The sequence below is a fragment of the Alligator sinensis genome, unplaced genomic scaffold, assembly GCF_000455745.1.
Source record: "Alligator sinensis unplaced genomic scaffold, ASM45574v1 scaffold267_1, whole genome shotgun sequence".
NCBI classification, from domain to species: domain Eukaryota; kingdom Metazoa; phylum Chordata; order Crocodylia; family Alligatoridae; genus Alligator; species Alligator sinensis.
In genome coordinates this window covers 1776144-1801149 of record NW_005842100.1, presented here as the reverse complement: position 1 = coordinate 1801149, position 25006 = coordinate 1776144, and the positions used below count along the sequence as shown (strand labels likewise).

Genomic DNA, 25006 nt, shown 5'->3' with positions numbered 1-25006 from the left:
GTATTTCTATGAACAGAGCTTTATATATATGTGTGTGTATATACATATATGTTTATAATACACATACACTATATCTATATCTATCTCTGTTCTCTCTGGTTCACACCTCATCTCTAGCAATTACAAAAAAATTACAGTGAGAGTCTACTGGAGGTAAATTCTGTTGATGACGCACAAACCAGGAAATAATCCAGCTCATTCTTTCTACAGCTATATTGGTTAAGCAGCGCTAATAGAAGTTAGAGAGATTTTATTTTGTTTTTATTGCAAGCCCTGATCTGGAATGTAACAGTTGCATTTACTACTTATGTCAGGAGAGAGTTGCTAAGTACAGACATTCAAAAAGCCCCTGGAAGAGGTGCTCAAACTTATCATGCTTTACACAAAGTGCAATAAACTAGAGCAGGAGCCAACTGAACAGATGTTTACTGTTGCTTGCAGCTTGCCTGCACTGGCCACTGGGGGCGCTCCTGCATGCCTCCCAGAAGGCTGCCAGAGCAGCCCTCTCCCCAGCCATGCCCCCCACCAACCTGCAACTGTCAGCAGTGGCTGAGGGGGAAAAGTGGGGGAAAATGGTGCAAGGACTGCAAGGGCCCCCCCACAATTTACTGGTTGGGGTCGGGGCAGGGGGGCAGGCTAGGAACCCTTTCACTGTAGCAGCCCCAACCAGGCAGGTGGGGGGTGGGGCAGAGACCCTGAAACCCTTCCCCTGCGCCCCCCCGGCCAAGCAGTGGCATACTGCAGCCTAGTTAGAGTGACTGCTGGGAGTAAGACACTAGACTCCTTCCCCTGCAGCACCCCCCTGCCCACTTCTGGGCTGTGGTCTGCTACAGGGCCAGAGGTGGCCACCCCATCCCTCCCCCCCCTCCTCCCCCATCAGGGTGCATGCAGGGCTAGGATCAGAGGCTGTCACTGACTCAGATCAAAGGGGGGAGGGGGTGGCCTGGCAGCTGCTTGGGCAGAGCACAGGATCTCTGCCCAAAGCTAGAGCGCAGCCCTGTGTCATGCTGCCTGGAATGGTGGTGATCACGTTCTAAGTTAACTCTTAATGTGATCTGGCACAGACGTTCAATAAAGCACTCTAACAGAAAGCGCTTTAGGTTAGTACACATCCATCCAGAGTTAAACTTAGAGCGGGATCCACCATTTTTAATGTGCTTTATGTGCTATGAACATTTATTCTGTTACGGCTGTAAGGCACTTTCTGCATGCTTGAAAACACATTAAATGTAACATCTGCACCCAGCCAGTAATAAGACATTCGGGTCCTTTGGGTCTTACAAGGTGCATCCCTCTGGATCAGAGCCTCTGGACCAGAGTCATTTTGGAATTGTCCTACAATCCATATTACACATGAAAAACAGTATGTTAAAAAATATTCTGTAGACTGTATGGTCAGACACAAAAATAAGGAAAGCCGAGATTTACAGTTATCTGTGTAACCTCAATATTGCCCTCTCTTGTGTTCATTTTCTGAGGCAGGCATCCAGAGGAAGAATAGTAGGCAACACCTTTGTTTAAACACCTTTGTCATCATACACACGACAGGTGAAAAGAATTAGGGCTCTTCAGGAAACTTCAACTATGATATTTCTCAACTTTCAATTGCCTGACTTCGCAACCTGAATTATGTTTTTGTGGTTTTTATTTTAAACACATTGTGTGCATAACTTCCTGGGTTTTTTTTTTTAAAAGGTAAAGACCAGTTAATTACAGCAAGTTGTAACCAATCACTCCTCTTTCATCATTGGCATTAGAACCCTAAACCTGCAGCATTTACAACACAGAAAAAAAATGTTATACAACAGAGTCCTAACACGATCAAAAGTAACATTCTGGCTGCTGCAAACTCATTTCATGGAATGAGAAGAATTGAACACAAAGGTGCGTCCAGATAAGTGTGCATGTGTGGTTTGCAGTGCCTCAAAGTTGTCTGAGGCACTGCAAACCATATGCAGTGCATGTGCACCCGTTTGCCACACTGCTAATAAGCAGTGTGGCATCAAAATTTGAGACCAGGAGATCCTGATGTGAAAAAAAAGAAAAAAAAAAATCATCACTGCTGAATAAAGTGGCATGGTGTACGTGCCACCAGAAACTGAGCTTGGCAGTGTAGAGTCATGCTAAGGCTGCTGGCCAGGCTTTGTGTGGCCCGATCAGCAGCGCTGCTGGCCCAGGAGGCCCCTGGGACCTTAGGTTAGGCTGCTGAGGCCAGCACAGGTGCTGGCCGCAGCCTCCCCTACCCCACCCGATATAATTTGCCATGCATCTAACTGCACGTGCAGAGAGATGCTCTGGGGCAAAAAGTAGGGCACAAATATGTGCCTCTGCTATTTATGCCATGGGAAATGTGTCCCTGCACATGCACACTTGTCTGGATGTACCCAAAGGCAGTTTAAAGATGGTAATAGTAGGTATGTAGGTGCGCACTATAAATTAACAAGCCAATATAAAGTTTTAACTATTTAAACAGATTTCAAACTATTTCAAATAGATACCTGCAAACTGTGACGCAGCTAGAATTCCTAGTAACAATTTCAACCTCAACACATGCGTGTTTCCATTTTAGCGTATTCCATTTTACTACTGCTATTTTAATGTAACAATGGTTATAGAGCTCACTTATTATGTTTTGAGCTATTTTTGAACAATGGACATGTTAAAGCAACATTTCAGACAGATAATCTGCTTGAGTTACCAGATGTTCTTAAAGTCTAAAAAATTCTAACCAAAAATAGTATATTCATTACGTAATAACATTCATTTTGGTATTCCAATTTGCTAATAATTAAGACATATTCAGTTCAAAATAAAAGCAGTCATCCTTGAAACAAATATTAGTTCTTTAATTCTACCAACCTGTGCAACTCTTCCGTTTTATCTTCAGTAGGACCCATGATTAACAAGCAGTGGCGAAGGATGGCAGCCATGTAACGAAATTGATGAGATTCATTCTATATAAATATAAATTATGAAGATATTTTTCATATTGAAGATTGCAAATGAGGGTTCATGTCACTAGAACAGTAGAAATTAAAGATGGAATATACCTATTAGATCATATAATCAATTTCCTAACAACAAAGGAGTGTTCTTTATGTGTTTGTTTGAGGGCTTGGTTCATTCTAGTTTCAGATTACTCCACCAAGGAGGCATCTGTTATTTTCTCAGATTATCTCCTATTACTCCTAGAGCATGGACAAATGTACCTTTTAACTGTTTTAAAAGGGGGAGGGGGGGAACTGTTTTCAGGACCACACACCAGCTATTATGTTGTCACTGCTGTATCTGCATGATCCTGTAGTGATGCGAGTGAGCTGAAGTACCCTAAAATTAACCTTGAATGAAACAGAGTTAAAGTTTCAGCAGTTCTTGCTACATCTGCATTGCTACCAAATCCTGCAGCTGTAACAGTTACATTGATACAGCTTATACCTAGGGACCTACCTAAATCAGTTTCATGAAAACTGCAAAAACAGCATTGTCTATGATTGCTGGGAAGTCTGGCATTGGCCACAATTTCCTGCAAAATCAAGCAAAAAATGAAAAAAAAAATTGCAGTAGGGATGTACACTGAGTGAAGGCACCCACTCTCCACCAATCAGTGGTGTGGGGCGGGGACTGCCAGGAAATGCCTGTGAAGTCAGCTCTGCATGCTGCTAGTGGGGCTGTGAAAAGCCCTTTTTCTCGCCGCAACTTAGGTAGATCCCTTCTTATATCAGTATCCTTTTATATCAAAGCAGTAGTTTCTGTGTCTGCCCCTTGTTACATCAGTGTTAACCTTTCATCTTCCCTGGCATTCACACCTATCACATTCAGTATAGTTTATATCAGCCCTTCTTAGCCCTCCCCATTTCGGGATGTGCGACTTTCCTGTGAACTATATGTGAGCTACTCAGAATCACATTGGCATCACAATGCAAAATAAGTGGGCCCTTGGTGTCCTTCTCCCAGAAGCCAACTTGGCTGGTAGAGGGGATTGCAGAGGCAAAGCTCCCAGAAACAAAACCAGTCACTGGAGGCACTAGCTTTTCCCCTGGGATAATCCAGGGTACAGAACAGCATTCCTTCCTGGTTCCGGTGTACAGGGATGCCAGTAGGCCCAAAACTTCCTACATCCCTCAGTATGATTAGGGAAAGCAGCCACTCTCTCATCATAAGCCTTTTTGGAGCCAGCAGCCTCACTCGCCAGTCCCCGTGTCCTTCTCTATTTCTTCCTCTTTCCTTACTCTGTTTTCAACGTCACCCTTTTCCCCACTCCCTTCTTCATTAACTTCTCTCCTCTCATCATTCCCACTCACTCCCTCTAATTTTCTTTTTTATAAGACTGTTTGCCTCCTAGTCTCCCGCAAACGTCACCTGCATAACACAGTGTGCCTAATAAGTTATCCTGAACATTTAACATTATGCATTTTCCCTACCACACTTCTATATTTTTTCATAGTATATTCTTCTTGGCAAGGACTCTCTCTTAAGCATTTGCACAACACCTAAAAGAAAAGTGGGACCCAATCTTAATGGGACCATTTGGGGACAACTCTAATACATGCTAACAACACCCAGTTTGCCTACTGGTATCACATGGATTTATTTTTCAACATTGTTTCTTTGAAATTTTCTCCTGCCATTCAATAGCAGATAGTTTATAGATAGTTTTTCTCTTCCTCCCAGGCTGAACCTTGCTTCACTTCCTACCAATACAGGTTTCCTTTGATTTATGCTGTAGCTGCATTCCCAGAGAATGGCGCATAAATCAAATTTGCATAAAGTGAACCCATTTTACAATGTAACAAATAGGGGCAGGTTCCCATGGTGGTGAGGGAAGGAGGGAGGGAGTGAGGCTGGGACTAGGGAAGGGGCGGGGGGAGGGGTGCCGCTCCCAGGGCTGCACAAGGCAGCAAAGCAGAGGGAACAGAGCCACACACACCCCGGCCCTGGCTGCAGCGGCCCCAGGAGCGGCTGGCACCACCTGCCTGCAGCTACTGGGCTGCACCGTGCTCCACCTGTCCCCACTCTGCTCCTGGGCTGTTCTGTGCCCTGATGGAGGCAGCTGGTGTTGGCCGCTTCCAGGGCTGCTGCAGCTGGGGCTGGGGCGAGTGCTGCGCCCTGTGCTGCCCAGGGCTCTGCTTGTCCACACTCACCCCAGCCCATGCTGGAGCAGTCCTGGGAGCAGCTAACACCAGCTGCCTGCACCACGGCCTGGGTGCAGGCAGCTGGGGTGAGTCCAGGCGCGGGGAGACAGGTGGAGCACAGTGCAGCCCAGCGGCTGCAGGCAGTTGGTGCCAGCCACCCCTGGGGCCGCTGCAGCCAGGGCTGGGGTGAGTGGGGTCACTGCCCTTTCCACTCCCCCCACCAGACTTACCTGCTGGGGGGGCAGGAGGAGGGCATCTATGCTGCTTGCATAAGAGCGAATTTATCTTGCATATAACGAATTATGGGCCTAAATATGCTTATCGCATAAGAGAAAATTTGCATATAAAGAACCCGCATAAATTAAAGGGAAACCTATACATCCACTCTCTCTGGATCCCCTTTATTTTTCCATCCTGGCTGATGTTTGCAATACCTTCCAGTGCTATATCTTCAGCACACTTAATTAATGTGTTGTTTACCTCTTCTTCTAGATCATTAGAAAGGATGTTAAACAAAACTTTGCTTAATAACGATTCCTGTGGGATGATAAACTGGAGAACTAGGGGCACTCCTTTTTACATAAGTATTGCTTATTTTAAATAGGAAAAAAACCAAAAAAAAGTGTGATTTCCTTTGTCTGCTTTTTTAAAATGTGTACATTTGAGAGAGCAGCTTATGTGACCGTGGAATCACATTTGCTACTTACGAACATACACAAGCACTGCTGTTTGTCTAGGCAGAGATAAAGCACATCTCCCACTATGAAGACAGAAACATTTTTTATATAGAAATTCCAGGTCAGAAACAGAAATAAAGAGAAAAGACTAACATACAAAGAAACAAGTCTGTTTCCTCATAAAAACAGAATGACCTGCTCTTAAAACCCAACAGGTGATCTAGTCACATTGTGATCTGAGAAAAGGAAAACACAAGGTAGATTCTTTGTTCTCAATTAATTCATTTCATAGTCCTAGCCATTAATGCCTATACTTCAGACAATCAGAACAATGTACATTAAAATTAAGATTAGCCTGCCCTGATAACTGTTTCTCTCTGATATAACCAGGAGGCAGCTATGGTTTTTGTAGACAAAATAAACCCAATTCAAAAGGATTTCATTTCAGAACGTACCTTGCTGTGGACATTCCAACTGTCGAGCGTTACGTTAAAGAGTGCCTTTAGTGCCTCAATGGCACAATCTGTCTCCTGCAGAGATAAAGGAGACCTGTCATGATCTTCAGCAGCTTTGTACTCATCTGTCCATATTACGTTCAGAGAATTTTCCAAAGCTTGAGTCAAAACCTGCGCCCCTTGCAGTTCATGACGCAATTGTGACCTAATATCTGTGTGCAAAAGTGACAAGAGAAAGAGAAGACGCAGATCAAAACATTTAATGTCATCAACAAACTTCTGGTCCTTGCATTTTTTCAGGAGATTGCAAAGCTTAGCTGCAAGGTTCAGTTCCAAACTGAGCTTCTGTGCAACAGCACTATTAAAAACTATGTTACAGAGGCATTTTAAAGCTTCCACTATAACAGGGTATTCGGAAACCTCCTCCAAGGGATCTTCTGTAGTATCAAGCTTTGCTAGCTTCAACAGGATCTTCATGTTGCTCTTTGTTGTTACAGGCACTAAAACCTTCTTATCTCTGGACAGAATTCGTAGAGCTTCCAGGCAGGCAACTTGACATGAAGTTTTTGTGTTGTTTTCAAGGATGTTTAAAATTCCTTCACATAGTTTCTGCATATACACACACAAAAAGAAAAGCAAAGTTTTGTCATCATGATTTGGACCACACAGTATAAAAGCTTATTCACAACTGGCACTGCTCCCATCATAAAACTTCAATTGATTTTTTCAAAAAAATATTTTTGGTGTCTTATTTTATTAGCAACACTAGATAAAATAAACTTAGGTTTATGAAAACTTTTGCTATGCTAACACCTATCTATCTGAAATCTTGAATAAGGGAGGTGCCAGTTTTAGCATAAATGATTTGCCTAACGCACGCAACCCATATCAATTGATACAGATGAAGGCAGAAAGCTAAAAATAGCAGCATGGCTCTTTGTCGCACAGAAGCTGTGAATTTATCTAAGATCAGGTTTTTGTTTTAATTCAGCTGTGTCACAGCAAGACTCCAATTAGTTTACTAGAAGAAAAAGTGTCCTTTTAATAAATTACAAGATTTTTTAAGTTAGAGGTCACACTGTTATATATTAGTCCTAAACATTTGTAATAAATCAAATAGCACCTTCTTCTACTTGGCCTATAGCTAAATGACTCTCCAGATGTACATACCTCCATTATTTAAGACTTCATGACTACTGAGCCTGGTATTTTGTGGGCTATGTATTATTATTATCTGACAGAAAGTTAATATTTACAGAACTAGGCAGTGAAATGCACTTTTTTATCTTAAGATGAAGTCTAGGATAGTTTCAATATGTATAAAGCCTATAGTCACAGGCCGTCTCTATCAAAGAGGGCCTAGCAACCATAAGGCAGAACGCTATGGGTGCATCCATATGTAATGCTTTAATGCGCATTAGCCTAAGTTATCCCTTAGGCTTACTGAATTTGGCTTAGTCAACCATGTTGGTTAGGGGTGTGAAGATGTGTGATCCCTGGCAGAATGCTACATTACAATTACAGTTATGCTGGCAAAATGCCTGCGGTTGTACCTTATCTTCTTTCTGAGTCAGAATGGTTTATACTATGCCAGTGCAAGGCAGAGCTTTGGGGGTGCAGCTGTGCTTACACAAGAGGCACCTGGTACAGAATATCAATATTCCCCACATGCAAATCATTCCTTACACAGACACAGCTTTAGAAAATACAGTGAAGGTCTAAGAACCCAAAGGTCAGAAAAAAACTCAACACCGTATTCTGATTACTTTCTACAAAATGAAGACAGCCACTCAATCACCAAGGAAGAGGAAAGACAAGACAGAAGGGACTGCTTGATGGGGCAGGGTCCATAAAGCTTTTATTGCCACAAACTCAGGATGACAGCCTTACTCACGGGTGGCAAAGCCACGAGTCCAGTTATGAAGAACTTGCTGGAGAAGTGGCAATAAAAACTTTATTACGCCACATAGCACACAGCTCCTTTACTTTTTGTCCTTTAAGTCTCCACTTGTTTCTTGACCCCAGAGGGACATTAATTACTATGGAAACAGTGGAGCCATTGATCTGGACAGTTCCTAGTGGAACCCACAGGTGCTGTATGGATCTGTTTATGACCTGAAATGCATGCCATGGTTTGAGGTACAAACAACACACAAGGATGCATTGCATTTGAAAGCTTGCAAGTCTATTTCAGCTATACAGTAGGTTCAATAAAAGATATCACCCCCAAATCCTTGCCTCTTGCATACATTCAGCCACCTTTCTACCTAGAATTTTTATGAATACTGAAGTAGCATAACAACTTCTCACTTAAGAAAAAGTTTCAGGGTTTCTCCCCCTCTAACATTAGGGAAAAAAAATGCCCGTCACCAAAATTCAAAACTTAGAATAAGTTCCACTGGAAGCATTAGAGGGAGTTTTGTTACAGCAATAATTAAGAGGAGAAGAGTCTTGTTGAAATAACAAAGTAGGCTGGTCACACTGTGGTACTATCCTGGATGATGAGCCACGTTACCAAACAAAGCAAAGCATGAACAAACTGCAGTCAAAATGTTAGAATTTCACACACAGTTACTTAATCCACTTGGACTATTTTGCTTTAGAGATCTACTATTCTGCTGCAGTCTACTCAAAATAAATAAATAAATGAATAAATATCTGGCAATCATTTTGTATCAGCACAGTTGGGATTGCACTACGTCACGCATGCCAAAACAGAGCATTACTTACAAAAGCACAGAGCACTTGTCTCTCTGTCAGAGATTCAGAATGCTTAAAGTATAGCACGGCAAAAAAAGAAATGGAGCTTCTCAAAATTATTCAGCTTAGTTTAACCCTGCTTCTCCTGCAGTCAGTGGTAAAACTGTCTTTGACTTCCATGTTAAGACTAATGCCAAACACTTTTGAAGCATTTTGAAGTGAACACCTTGAAACCCTCAAGTTTTTCAAAACAAAAAATGATCATAAGTCTATAGTAATTTTCCAAGTCTTGTCAACAACTCCTCAGACTTTTAACAAGCATTTTAATTCTATAGCAACCCCTCCCCCCCGCCAAAAAAAAACAACTTTCTTGTATAAATATCTTTGCTTAAAAGGCTGAAAAAATAGTTACTAGATCTGCTAGATTTTGATAAGTAATCCAGACAATTAAGCAAATGGTTCTGGCAACTGCAAAAAGAAACCTGCTCTTGTAGGGAACAGAATCAATTGCCCCTTTTTCTGCTAGACTATTTAAACCCGAGTTGTTTGGACACGGCAAGACTCCCAGATTACTAACAGGTGCTAGAAACGCCCACCACAACTGAAAATGGTCTGTAATAGTTTTCCCATCGTCAATAGCCATTTCCGCTTGGCTGCTCAGACTCTTTACAAGCCAGGCTGAGGGGCTGCCTTAAGTATGCAAGAAGTCATGTTACTAACCCTTCCCCAAACCAAAGTTTTGGACAAGAAAATTACCAATGGAAGCAAAAAAAGAAATTAGAATACGACAGAGGAGATAAAAATGCACACTAGGCCTATTATAATCAATATTCATTGTCACTTGATTCTTAACTACTGGTCTTCCTTAAAAAAAAAAAAAAAAAGTGTTGATGATTTAATTCTTGTCCACACTGGGCAAGGAACCACTGCATGAAAGATTGGTCCTGATGAAATCTAGGGGAGCACTTCCATAGACTTCTATTATGTTTTAGATCAGGGCATGAAGCCATTATTGCCATTAGAATCCTCACTCACCGTCTCAGCAGACAGGCAAGATTAATCTTCTTAAATAATAATCTTCTTAAAAGCCACAAACCATGGTTGGCCCAAGTTCCCAAAGTTTGGAAACCTAACTCTTATCAATATATTTGAAAATTCATCTGAAGATTCAGTTAAAAGTTTAAATGCCCATCATTTTATTGCTCTGAATGCTGGTGAACTGCAGTAAAACTGAAGTGATGCACTTCCAATCGCATAACTGAGGAAGGTGGGAGGCGAGGGAACATGACTGGGACAGCACCCTTAGGTGTTACCTTTGGAGGGGGTGGACAGAGTACAAATAGTCCTGGCACCATCAGTATTGGGGCAGCTGCAGCTGCCCTGTTACATCTCTGCACATTGCTGAAAACCAAAAGGTACAGAGACAACTCACAAGTAAGGTTACACTGATAGAGATTTTGGGGGCTGATACTGATAGCAAATACCGATCAGATTTCCTATACAGCTGGTAAGTCTGGTGTGGTGAAAGGGAAAGGGGGAGGGAAGGCGGGGGGCAGATCAACGCCCCCTGCGGTGAAGGAGGGGGCAGGGGCAGGTGCTGCCCAAGCCGGGGGGGACGGGATGGAGCCACAGCTCGGGGGGGGGGCTCCCAGTGCTGTTTGCCTCCCGGGAGGGAATGGTGGGGGGGCATATGCACTCCTGGAACTGTGTAGGGCAGGGTAGACTGCTGCCGGGGCTGTGGGGGCTGGGCTCGGAGCGGACACCAGCGGTGCTGGGAGGATGCTGCATCCACCCAAATTTCACCGCCACTCTGCTCCCAGCACTGCTGCCACCAGTCGCCTGCATGCCTCTAGGCTGGAGCTATAGCTCTATCCCGCAGTGGAGTTTTTTTACTCCATAACACAGGACATGTAGACACTGATATGGCTGGCTGGGACATGAGGGTATTTCAGTGCAAGGGCTGCCTGCTAGCTAGCTCTGCACTGGAGCACCCTCATGCCCCAGTCAGCCTCTCCACAGCACGGTGAGGTGGGTCAGAGCAGCCCGGGCTGGTAAGCTGACCCCCCAGATTCCTCGGCAGCCAGGGCTGCTCTGACCTGGTTCAGTGTGCTGCGGCCCCAGATGCACGTGCAAATGGTGTGGTCAGGAGCAATAAATTCCAGCACAAACTATGCCGGAGTTAATTGCTTTATATTAAGCACACATGTAGGTGTGCCCAGTTACAGAAAAAGATTGCTAGCTGATCTAAACTACCTCAGTGTTATAGCTGAGGAGAAAGGGTCATCTTCAAGACAATAACCAAATTCCAAAGCACTGATTATATAGTCAAAACTTCATTATAAAGAACCTTTATAATGGGAAGGTACTTAGGTTGAGGAGGACTTCAGCCTGCTAGGCAAATGACTGTTAAAGACCAAAGGTCCCTTATTTAACCCATCACCTTTTCTCTCTAAAACTGGCTGCTGAGATGATACAGATGGATAGATGCAGAAACACACCAGTCTCATGATCTTCCCTGACTGATGTTCCTTGCAGACCTTTTTCCACCTCTTTTTTCTTTCTTTGTCACTAAGCTGGCTGGTAGTTTGGGTGTTTCATAAAATAAAGGAAAACAGAGCTAAAAAGGATTTTAGTCCAATCTGCATTCAAAGTAGGATCATCCCGTCTAAAAAATCTCACATAAGAAGTTTGTTTAATGTGCGCTTCAAGGTTTCCAGTGATGGAGATTCCACAATCTCTTTAGGTAGTCTGTTAAAACTATCCTCATGGACAGAAAGTTTTCCCTAACATACAACCTGAAACTCCCTTGCTGCAATTTAAGTCCATTATTTCCAGCCTAGGTGGACATATAGCACAACAGATGGTCACTTCCTTTTTAAACAACTCTTTCCGTATCCAAAGATATATCAAAAGGATCTTACCTATAAACTAAATAATCCCATTTCTTCCCATTTTCCCTGCCTGGTATACTTCTCTAGGCCACTAATAATATTTGTTACTCTCCTCTGGACTCTCTCTAATTTGTCTATAACTTTTTAAGTGTTATGCCCCAAACTGGACACAGAACTCCAAATGAAGCCTCACCAGTGCTCAGAGTGGAATAATTATGTTCAATGTCTTAGATATGAAACATCTATGACTACGTCCCACTACACTACTCATCTTTTTGGAAATAATATTCAGCTTTTGATCCTCTCTAGCCCCTAGAGCCCTTTCCACACTACTCTTGCCTAGCCAGTGATTCACCATATTGTATGTAAGTGACTATTTTTTCCTAAGTAGATGGAATGTTCTGCACTTGCTCTTAAAAAAAAATCATTCTACTTCAGAATATTTTTTCCAATTTATCATTTTGAATACTAAATTTATCTTCCTAATTGCCTGCAAACCCATCCAGGTTGGTGTCATCTACAACCCATCCAGGTTGGTGTTCAGTACTGGAACAACCCCAGTACTGGCTTGTTGGGGAACTCACTTGATATCTGCTTCCAATTTGACATCAAGTAATTAATAGCTGTCCTTTAGGCACAGTTCTCCAACAAGTTATGCACCCACCCCCTAGTAGTTTTATCTACGCTATCAAAAATGTATATTTTAGGTGCTTTAAAAAGGTGAGAAAGCACTATTATGATATAAATTACATCTGCATGATCCTACACACACACAGCCACACAGAGAGAGAAAGGAATTCCTATTTCCACAGAATCTTAAAGCGGTCTTTGCACCATTTAAAAAATTATTTAAACAGAGCAGAATTTCTAGTTTCATGTGAACTAGACAAAATCATTTAAGACTTTGCCTGCAAGAAAACAGCTCTGTAAGAAAACTGAGACTTTGTAATATTCAAAGTGTTTCTGTTCCCATTACCAATAGTTACAAGGGAAAACAAGCCCTTCCAAGTGACGGCATTGATTTTTGAAATGCCAACATTTTTAGGACCTTTTAATTGTGAAATATGGATGAGCCAATTTTGTCATGTTATTGGCTTTTGCAGCAATTTATTTTTACTTTGGGTTTTCATATATTTTATACTTTTATTTTATTTACTTAGGGTTCATTTTTGTGTTTTACTTTGGGTTTTTGTATTTTTTAAGAATCACAACAGCATTAACACAATAAATATAATGGGGGGGGGGGGGGGTCGCCGGAGGCGGGGGGGGACGGGATGGAGCCACAGCTCGAGGGGAGGGCTCCCAGTGCTGTTTGCCTCCCGGGAGGGAATGGTGGGGGGGCATATGCACTCCTGGAACTGTGTAGGGCAGGGTAGACTGCTGCCGGGGCTGTGGGGGCTGGGCTCGGAGCGGACACCAGCGGTGCTGGGAGGATGCTGCATCCACCCAAATTTCACCGCCACTCTGCTCCCAGCACTGCTGCCACCAGTCGCCTGCATGCCTCTAGGCTGGAGCTATAGCTCTATCCCGCAGTGGAGTTTTTTTACTCCATAACACAGGACATGTAGACACTGATATGGCTGGCTGGGACATGAGGGTATTTCAGTGCAAGGGCTGCCTGCTAGCTAGCTCTGCACTGGAGCAACCTCATGCCCCAGTCAGCCTCTCCACAGCACGGTGAGGTGGGTCAGAGCAGCCCGGGCTGGTAAGCTGACCCCCCAGATTCCTCGGCAGCCAGGGCTGCTCTGACCTGGTTCAGTGTGCTGCGGCCCCAGATGCACGTGCAAATGGTGTGGTCAGGAGCAATAAATTCCAGCACAAACTATGCCGGAGTTAATTGCTTTATATTAAGCACACATGTAGGTGTGCCCAGTTACAGAAAAAGATTGCTAGCTGATCTAAACTACCTCAGTGTTATAGCTGAGGAGAAAGGGTCATCTTCAAGACAATAACCAAATTCCAAAGCACTGATTATATAGTCAAAACTTCATTATAAAGAACCTTTATAATGGGAAGGTACTTAGGTTGAGGAGGACTTCAGCCTGCTAGGCAAATGACTGTTAAAGACCAAAGGTCCCTTATTTAACCCATCACCTTTTCTCTCTAAAACTGGCTGCTGAGATGATACAGATGGATAGATGCAGAAACACACCAGTCTCATGATCTTCCCTGACTGATGTTCCTTGCAGACCTTTTTCCACCTCTTTTTTCTTTCTTTGTCACTAAGCTGGCTGGTAGTTTGGGTGTTTCATAAAATAAAGGAAAACAGAGCTAAAAAGGATTTTAGTCCAATCTGCATTCAAAGTAGGATCATCCCGTCTAAAAAATCTCACATAAGAAGTTTGTTTAATGTGCGCTTCAAGGTTTCCAGTGATGGAGATTCCACAATCTCTTTAGGTAGTCTGTTAAAACTATCCTCATGGACAGAAAGTTTTCCCTAACATACAACCTGAAACTCCCTTGCTGCAATTTAAGTCCATTATTTCCAGCCTAGGTGGACATATAGCACAACAGATGGTCACTTCCTTTTTAAACAACTCTTTCCGTATCCAAAGATATATCAAAAGGATCTTACCTATAAACTAAATAATCCCATTTCTTCCCATTTTCCCTGCCTGGTATACTTCTCTAGGCCACTAATAATATTTGTTACTCTCCTCTGGACTCTCTCTAATTTGTCTATAACTTTTTAAGTGTTATGCCCCAAACTGGACACAGAACTCCAAATGAAGCCTCACCAGTGCTCAGAGTGGAATAATTATGTTCAATGTCTTAGATATGAAACATCTATGACTACGTCCCACTACACTACTCATCTTTTTGGAAATAATATTCAGCTTTTGATCCTCTCTAGCCCCTAGAGCCCTTTCCACACTACTCTTGCCTAGCCAGTGATTCACCATATTGTATGTAAGTGACTATTTTTTCCTAAGTAGATGGAATGTTCTGCACTTGCTCTTAAAAAAAAATCATTCTACTTCAGAATATTTTTTCCAATTTATCATTTTGAATACTAAATTTATCTTCCTAATTGCCTGCAAACCCATCCAGGTTGGTGTCATCTACAACCCATCCAGGTTGGTGTTCAGTACTGGAACAACCCCAGTACTGGCTTGTTGGGGAACTCACTTGATATCTGCTTCCAATTTGACATCAAGTAATTAATAGCTGTCCTTTAGGCACAGTTCTCCAACAAGTTATGCACCCACCCCCTAGTAGTTTTATCTACGCTATCAAAAATGTATATTTTAGGTGCTTTAAAAAGGTGAGAAAGCACTATTATGATATAAATTACATCTGCATGATCCTACACACACACAGCCACACAGAGAGAGAAAGGAATTCCTATTTCCACAGAATCTTAAAGCGGTCTTTGCACCATTTAAAAAATTATTTAAACAGAGCAGAATTTCTAGTTTCATGTGAACTAGACAAAATCATTTAAGACTTTGCCTGCAAGAAAACAGCTCTGTAAGAAAACTGAGACTTTGTAATATTCAAAGTGTTTCTGTTCCCATTACCAATAGTTACAAGGGAAAACAAGCCCTTCCAAGTGACGGCATTGATTTTTGAAATGCCAACATTTTTAGGACCTTTTAATTGTGAAATATGGATGAGCCAATTTTGTCATGTTATTGGCTTTTGCAGCAATTTATTTTTACTTTGGGTTTTCATATATTTTATACTTTTATTTTATTTACTTAGGGTTCATTTTTGTGTTTTACTTTGGGTTTTTGTATTTTTTAAGAATCACAACAGCATTAACACAATAAATATAATGCACCAAAATGCCTGAGTTGTCCCATCACTAGTAATCAAAGGCATTAACCCCATTTTAACTTCCCTCTACCCCTGAGCACAGATGTGCATTTTATGTTAAAGAAACAGCATAATGTAATGCAGCGATTCTCGCACAGTGTGCTGTGAGATCCTTTTAAGAGTTATATGAAATGCTTTGCAATATTAGTGCTGTAGGTATACAAACATATACATGGTTCATAAGATAAACCCAGAGATTTCAAAAAGGTATCCAGTGTTAAAACCATTCTGACCTGTTGTGATCCATCTGAATTCTTCGCAACAGAAGGGATGTTCTATTATTTTTCTATAGTAAAAAAATGTGTTAAATCTAAGTGCTGGCATTTTCTGAGGAGTGCCCTGAGTCCAAAAAATGGACAACCACTGAGCTAATGGACAGTACACTGTCCTGGGATGCAGTTCAGTCACTGACCTATTATGTAGTGCTAGGTAAGTCAACTCATCTCTTTGCTGCTGTTCCCTCTCCCAGCCTTTGCCTACAATTTAAACACATACAAACTGTGTGAGGCAGGAACTCTTATTTATTACCACATTTACCTGAATCCAAGACAAGGTTCTCCTTCCACCTCTCCAATCACCATGGTGGGGGGGAAGCCTCATCTTAAATTCAAGTACTGGCCCAAGACAAGTAACAGGTCAGCTCCAGTTTTGGCCCAGAGTTCGAGGTTAAAGCTGGAGCTGAGCTGCCACTTGCCTCAGGTGGGCGGGGGGGTTTGCAGCAGGGCAGAGAGCAGGGGAAACTGCACAGTGAGGGGTTACAAACAGAGGAGACTTGGGGTGGGGGGGGAGTGGGAGGAGCACTTCTATAAATCAAAAGAAGATTAAAGAAAATAATTTGCTTCTACAGTTGTTTGAAGTCTGTGCTTATCCCATTTTTCTGTACCAGGACAGACCACATCATTAACAAAACGGCTGGAAAATCCAGTAAAAAGCAGTCATAGTAAAAGGTTACTATACAGAAAGCAATGTATTTTTAAATAATCATTACTTAACTTGCCTCTCGTGACTAACATATTTTGGGCCTCATTCTGGACTGTTTGTACACCTTTGATGCCACTGCTTTCAATGGTGTTCATGCAGCCAAGAAATCGAGATGGAAGCTTTAGGTGCTGCGTAGGGAAACTACAACGCTCAAGTTTACCTTTACACCCATGTTTAATCTCTAATTTAGCTAGTGAAATCTGAAATGTCAGGTCTGCTTAAGAGGTAAATACATGCTGCCTGAAGCTTGAACAACTGTGAGGCTCGTTTGTTTTATAATGTCCATTCAAAGACCATATTTTGGAGAAAGGGGCTGCAGGGGCAAGAAAGCAGGAAATCAGAGTGCATGTTTTCAAAATTTCATAGCCCTCATGATCTGGGAGCATGGGCAGGCACATCTATAGCCTCATCAGGAATTATATGCCAGAGAACATGATGTTCCCATTCTCATGAGTACATGATAATTGGAATCATGTCATTATGCCTGCTCTTGGACTAGCTTAAGCCTCTGTAGGTCATTATGTTGCCTGACCCAAGTTTTCCATAGTTTTAAAATTCTCAGTTGATTTTAATTAAATTCTCCCTAGGGGGTTCATGAGATGGGCAAGTCTTTAATTTATTTTATAAAGCCTACTTCTGCAGGCATTCAATGGACAGAACAGTTAATGAAGTCAATGGGAGCAACAGGCATAAAGCAGATGCAGAATTGGGTCCATAAATAAGTCATTTTCTTTTCTCCAAAGCTCAAACAGCTACAGTGTGAGCCAACAGTCTCTGTATTACACTACTCTTCCTCTTAACCCTAGTTTTATCTGTTCCATCTATTTTACCACAAACAAAAAGATACACCCAAAGTCGAAATCTTAATCTCAATTATAAAATACATGAGGCAACATGTAAATCTCTGACAAGAGGCACTTACATTTTCCTGCAAGATCTCTGGCTTCTGTTATTCTGGTGTGCCAAAGCTTCATTTAAAATATAAAGTCCTCTTTTCAATATTGCACTCAGTACAGCAGACCTCATTTTGTATACAGACCGTATTTTTCACAGGCTATGTATAATGGGACTAGCTATTGTCAGTGGAGGAAACCAAAGGTTTGTTGCACTCAAACAGATGGGTAGCTAGAGATATCAGCAAGAATGGTATCCCGATAAGCAATTTAGCTGATTATGCCTGCTAAAATGACTGGCAGTGAAAGAATGAAGAATGCTGTACTTTATACTGTCACTAGGTTTCAGAGGGAAGCATCTACTACAAGTGGGACACTTTACACCCCTCCACAATGACTGTCTTCTCAGGAAGTCAGTACTGTATTAGGTTATATACAACATCGGTTTCCAAATTTATTTTCATAATTAGTACATGAAAAATAACTTACAATATTTGCTATGAACTTGGGCTTTCCAGTATGTGACTCCCAAACCTTAGAAGACAGTGGGCCCCAAGTATTACTATTTAATTTATAGCTGTAGTTATAAATAGCTACACCTAATTAATGTATAATAATTCATTTTATATAAACTTATCATTAATGCTTTTATAATTAATATTATTTTGCTGTACGCAATTCTTCAAAGCATTATGGTTTTACCTGTGGGGCAGCTGCTCATTAGTTTCGATAGATTTATGAAAAAACCCCTATGCTTTTAGAAGTGCTTCTCTTGCACATTCCCTCATTTTTTCATATTTGTAAGTTCATCATTGCAGCATATACAAAAAGAAAGCAACACTACAGCAGAATAATTTATAAGAATTCACACTTTAAAGTTAAACCCCCCCTAAACTCCAAGTGGCTCTAAAATGAAAGATATAGCATGGAAGTATTTTTATAAATGATTAATTATAAGCATATGAGCTGGCTCAGCCAAGTTGAGAAACAGCAACCATGCACAAAATTAACAGAAAATACTTAGGTTTTACCACTTTGAACGTTACAATGAGCAATACTCAAGAATTTTGTTGTCATAAATGTGGTGCCGCAAATTCTGAGCAGGCCGTTTTTCCTGTTTCTTTGTATTAGAAATGGATTTATGGCTGTTCAAACATCTTCAGAGGAGGAGAAGAGAAAAGATGCTTATTAGGAATCAAGATTTTTGCTCTTCCTACCTTTCTAGAAATTGGGCATTGTTTTCCTTTCTGACTTACGTTTACCTGGGAAAACACTAGTTAAGCTACAAAATAGTTTGGTTTCTGATGATACAACAGGTTCATCTTGCAAGAAAATAAGCAAACTAATTGGAGGGAAAGTATGCTTTAGGGTAGGGTTGTCAACTGGGGGTACGCGTACCCCTAGGGGTACTTGGTAAGGTAACAGGGGATACACGTGGGCAGGTGGGAATGAGGGCAGCAGCGCCCCTCTGCAGATGGACGTGGGGCAGGGGGGCTCATATGCAGTGGCTGCCACCGCCACTACCCACCACCCCATGCCGCCACCTCCTAGAAGCAAGGCCGGGGGGACGGCATGAGGGCAGTAGTGCTCCTCTGCAAGCTGCACAGGTGCCGGTCAGCAGCTCTGAGAGCTGCTGATGGGCAGTGAGCGATTGGCTGGGCACAAGGCCCTTCAGCAGAACTGCGAAGCTGCACGTGCAACTGGCCGCATGAAAGCAGATGCAGTGGCGGCGGTGATGAGGGGTGGTGGGTGGCAGCAGCGGCCTCTGCATGAGAGCCCCCCACCTCTGCATTTGGCTGCCACCACCAGAAGGGGTACACTTGTTAAAAAAGGTTGAAAACCCCTGTTTTAGGGTTTAAAGGCCTCTCCTCTTTACTGGTCTGGTAGCAGAGCAGTTACAGCATCTACTCTCTCCAAAAGGCCCGGGTTTGAAGTCTGCCCCCCAGTCAAGACAACTGAAAATGGGTAGCTTGTCATTCAGGCTATGGAATCAAAAGCAGCTAGATGTGACAAGCATCTAGCCACATCACTCTTGCCTGCCATTAGCTACAGAAACTGATGCAACTGACCACACTAGACCTTCAACACCTTTTTCTTTTTGGACTCCCAACCACAAAGACTACATACATTTTCCACTCTTAAATGTCTGCTTTTCCTTGAAATGTTCTGCAGACAACCAGTAGGTCATGAAGGCAGTAAATGCAACTAGTTTAATCCCAGAGTTGGAAACAGCTACAGTGCTCAGGTGTACATCCTTGTGGTGTTGCAAGGTCACACAAGGTTAGATGTGTCCATGGCAGCACTCAGGAATATCACCCTCTTCAACTCAGCTCAGATTCCTATTTGAGAAAGAGGAGTGGGTACCCACTTGCAATCACAGAGGGCATATCTACACATTCATTAATGTTGTTTAGATAATGTGCATTAAATCTAGTGCCTTCATTGTGAGGTAACAGAAAATGCACATTAGCTTATTTTAATGTGCATTAGCTAAAGAGCATGATTTTTTGTGATGCTTTAATGCGCATTAAAATAGGCTAATGCACATTAAAGCGCATGTGTAGATGTGCCCTGAGGTTTATGGATAGGGCATAAACAACGGCACAGGCACATAAACAAGCTCCTGAGGGGTAAATAAAAGCCAGGATTTACTGCTGGTGTGAATAGTCTAATCCTATAGTAATGCCGTCTGCTACTGAGGGCTTATAAGAAAGCTGCTGTTGGTTAGCTTTCACTTACCACAAGGTTAAAACATGCACATAGGCAGGCAGCTAATGTGCTGTAAATCCCTGCTCTTAGTTACCTCATGGCAAACTTGTCTGCATGCCCACACCCCTAAAGTTAAGAGACCATCTTTAGCAACTTTACAGTCTTATACACTGATCTGAAGCTTTTGCACACAAACACTACCAAAGCCCCCAGAAAATTCCTGACCAACTCTAGCTGAGATGCATACAGTAACTTCTGTATTTTAAAGGGCTAACTGAAACCCTTAGGTAAGAAACTCCAGGCCCTGCAGTAGCTGGGACTATTATGAAATTGTTCGCCATCTTGAGATTCCTATATTGTCTAGGCACAATGCTAGATGCAGGATTTCAAGGGCACATTTTAATTGTAGACTACATAAATTCAAATAAAAGAGGTGTGACACTGGCTTGCTTTAGGATCTGACTGTCCTTTGAGCAAGTTTCAGGTATACTTTCTTTTAGCAGTTTTAATCCCCAGAGTGCATCAACATTGATATCACAGATGTAAGCATCTCTAGTTCGTAGAACATGAGTACTACTGGACTAGAAGCTGACATGGACTACAGCAGGGGTGGGCAAAACGGAGGATCCAGCCCACAGCCAGACTCCATTTCCAAGCAGCTCCCGTCCACGTGGTGGTTCCCGGCCAGTCTCCGTGGAGACCATGGGATCACAGGGCTGTGAGAGCATGGGGCCACAGAACCAGGGCTCTACCTCAGCCTCAGCCTCACACTGTCATGGCCCTATAATCACGGGGTCTCTGTGGAGACCAGCTGGGAGCTGCACGGGCAGGGCACATGGCTGAGCAGGGAGCTGCTCTGGGGCTGGGGCCAGGATCTTGGGGGTAATGACAGCACAGGGCCTGGGCTGGGGTAGAGCCAAGATCCATTCTCTGCACACACCGGCTCTCAGAACCCACGCTCGTTGCAGAGGCACGAAGGCAGTGGATCATGGCTCTGCCCTGGCCTTGGCCCCAACCCTGTGCTGTTACCTGCCCAAGATCCCGGGGTCTCTCTGGCCCCACCCAAACATCTTGCTCCTGGCTGCAGCCCCATCCCAATTGCCCGGCCACATACCCATCCCATGTGGGTCCTATCCCTAGCGCTGGGTGTGGGGTGGCTGGGCTAGGGTGCCTAGGCAGAAAGGCTGGGGCTGGGAGTTGGAGCCAGAAGAAGCCACCACCACAGAGGCTGCTGGGAAATGGAGTCTGCCATGGGTCAGATCCAGCCTGCAGGCTGGATTTTGCTCACCTCTGGACTACATTGTGGAAGGGAAAGTCAAATGCCTCTAGTTGCTAGGAAAGAACCTATTAGCATAGCAATATACAGAATGCAGTAACAATTAGATTTTGAAGATTTAACAAAACAAAGAACTTAAATCTTACTTTAAAAGAACAACTGTACATAAACCTGTTAGATTTTTAAAACATAACGTTTCTTAAAAACAGTGTGCGAGAAGAGCTCAGTCTGTTTTATACAATCTTTGATTGATCTTCCAGGTTTGAGAGAGAGAGAGAGAGAGAGAGAGAGATTTTTTCATTTCTGTCAGTATTCTCTTGGGTACCAATGCAGGAAAATGTGGCCATATGCATCTCAGCTGATTATTCTGACCTATTACCTCACTGCTACATGATGATATTAGAGGTCCCAAAATGGAATTTCCTTCTTGTCAACAGACGTGCAGTGCAACCACGGCAACACAGCTAAGGGAAGAACAGTTCTTACCTTACCCAAATTCATCTTTTAACTCTGCATACAGCAGAAAGAAAATATTTGCAAATGATGGGTCCAAACCTGCCAAGCTTCTCGCAAATAATAATTTAATTAAGGGACACTCCTGAGACTTTGTAGGACCAGATCCAAAGATTGCAAATACTGTATTAAAAAAAACACAACAAATTATGATTTGTTCATCTATTAACAACTCAGTGGCTTCTGACCAGAGATTAAAATGTAGTTCATTGTCCTAAACCTTCAGATCCATCAAATCTTTGGTCTAGAAGCCTGTTCACACTCTCCTCTGGATAAGCAGATTCATGAGGACAACAAGAAATTCTTAAAAAAAAGATATCAATACATTTCGATGTGAAGGTTTAGTCTTGGATTTGTTGTATAATGATCCCAGTCAAACACTGCTGGGGGCCTGTTTATCATACTGAAGGTAAAAAACATTATTTAAACATTGCATTCCACCTAAATAAGTTTTGAGAACTTTGTTTTAATCTGACTCATCATGCTAGGAAAACTCAAGCATACTCCTGGCTGATGCCCATATAGCTGAAACATGATGAAGTAGCAAGGAAAGTAGACTGCAAAGCAGCAATCTTGAAGCAAATAGAATGAAGCTAATGCACCAACTTCTTGGAAGTCAATACCCTACAAGCAACATATTAAGGGCCCTGGTACACATTCATTTAATGGCACAATGGAATCTGATCCCAGATCCCAAGTCACAATGTGGAATATCTTTGTCACTAACTTGATATATTATCATGCCATAAATCGGTTTTGATGAGTGGCCAGATTACATTTAAGATGCAATGAAAGTCTTAATTGCACCATAAATAGTAATATGTGCCAGAGCCTAACAACACACACAAAACATTGGAATAAGAGGTGATTCAGTTACATACACTTCTTACATGGAGCAGCAGTTATTTCACTGTTTAGCTGGATCTGGATTATTACTCAAACACAAACACTCATGTTCATTTGAATGCATTGTCACTTGAGGAGTAACAATCTTTGCCATAGGCAGTGGTTCACAATCCTTTTAGACTTCAGATTCCCCTCTGGAGACTCAAGGCCATACTTGGAAAATGCCAGCTCTTAGTTTTCACTTTTTGACTACAGAAAAATACAGAGTAAGTTTTCTTACAAAGAACTCAGAAAGACCACAACTATGGATTTCTATTTGAAATCTCAGGGTTTGTCTTGTGAATTATGTTTGCAAATCTAACAGTGCTAACACTGAGTGGCACCCTGCAGCACCCTTGGAAGGCATCCTGGTTGAGAATCATTGCCATGGGGCAGCACAGCTTCATGTTGCATCTGCAACACTGCCTAAATCCTTCGGTTAAAAAAAGCCTGAAGTCATCAGAAAGACTATAAAGTTTACGTGAATGCTATTATATGAGATCATGAGCAAAGAGCTATCCCAGAAAGTGGCTAAGAATACAAGAAAGTAATAAGGAACTGCCATATCTGAAAGGATCTGCACTTTACAAGTTCTCATTCTTATTATATACAAGCATGGAAAGGCAGCATACCCCAGTACTTCCACACAACTTAAATGTTTTCAATATAAATATACCAAGCTGAAACAGATCTAAATTCCTGCTCACAAATATATATCTTACCCATCTTGATGATGTTTTATTTTCATTTGGTATGGAAATGTAATTTAAGACCCTGGTGCATATTAACACCAATATTTATTAATCCTTTGAGTTTACAGTGGTTTACTATCCAATGTATTTTTTTCCTAATAAAAAAGACATGTCTGAAGATAACTACTGTTAGATAACTCAAATGCACGGTGTAAATTCACATATTGCCTTGGAAACTACCAATTTGCAGACAAATTATCCTGATAAGTGTGCTAAATTCCCTTAAAATTTCAGGATAATAACTAATTTCAGAAACTGGACCTAAAACATAAGTTCCTCCCTAATGATCCTTTTGCCAATAAAATCCTCTTCTCAGACTGAAGTCAATTTAGAAGGAAAAAGCAAGGGCCTTGTCATAACGTATTTACTATGCCATTCAATTTAAAGAACAGAGGCACTCTTAGACGCTTTCATGCTAGATTCTGGTAGGTCTCATGGGAGCAGTTAAAACTCACCCAACCTGCGCAGCACCTCACTGTAAAATGCAAACATTTCCTGTCTTTGACACCTAAACGCATGGCATGCATTTTGTGGATTATACCTTTTGAACTATGAAGCAACTGCCTTATTTTGAAGTTTTATCCCCTTACCCCAATAATTTCATTTCAGATGATCTTAAGATGCTTTCCAACAGCTTGCCCTTCCTCCTAGACTGGGGTCCGCAACCTTTCAGTACCCGCATTCCAAATTGGCACAGTCAGGTCCTATAGTGGGCTGCTGCTATCAATTGCCATTGATTCTCCCCACCACTGCTGCCACTTTGGCTTGTCCAACTGGATAAAAATCTCTCCATTGGTGGGTTGTAGTTTGCCAACTCCTGTCCTAAACTATTTCTATACCTGCACCAGCAGCTGCAAACATAAAACAGACTGGTTTCATCATAATCCTATGAAAGGGGTTTTTCAGTCTTGAACACATCAGTTTTCCCTTCTCTGTTTCAGGAGATGGACGCTATCATTTATCTGGGTTAGAAGAGGTAGGGTCCCCTCATTTGTTTTTGCATCATTAAAACTCCCAGTAAGATTACTTTACTCTCTTTTTGTTTTTATTCCCTTGTTCCCCCTCCCCCAAATTGGTCTTTTTGAAACTCTAATTTCCTTTTGCTGGAAGTACAGCAAAGAAAAAAAAAGACTGTATGCATTAAATGCCTACATAAATGATGTCTGTTTGCACCACGTCAGTGAAGTTAATTAACTAAAGACATATGGCTAAGGAAAGATTGCCAAAAAAGAACAAGCACTGAATGAATAGGTTGGATTTGCTTACCTTCCTTTTTTCTTCATCTGCTGGATCAAATTTGAAAATAGCTTTATTCTGAAGAAA

At 42.1% G+C, this 25006-nt stretch overlaps 1 protein-coding gene across 1 annotated transcript in view; it reads right to left on the bottom strand.

Annotated features, from left to right (window-relative positions):
- Positions 1 to 25006, bottom strand: part of RIC8B (RIC8 guanine nucleotide exchange factor B) — a 48291-nt gene extending 23285 nt beyond the window's left edge. Inside the window, exons 1-3 of the mRNA XM_025204903.1 lie at positions 24950 to 25006; positions 6265 to 6873; positions 2860 to 2954 (exon numbers count right to left, since the gene is read on the bottom strand). Of these exons, the coding sequence (XP_025060688.1) occupies positions 2860 to 2954; positions 6265 to 6741 (572 nt within the window). The 5' untranslated portion in view covers positions 6742 to 6873; positions 24950 to 25006. The remainder of the gene's footprint in view (positions 1 to 2859; positions 2955 to 6264; positions 6874 to 24949) is intronic.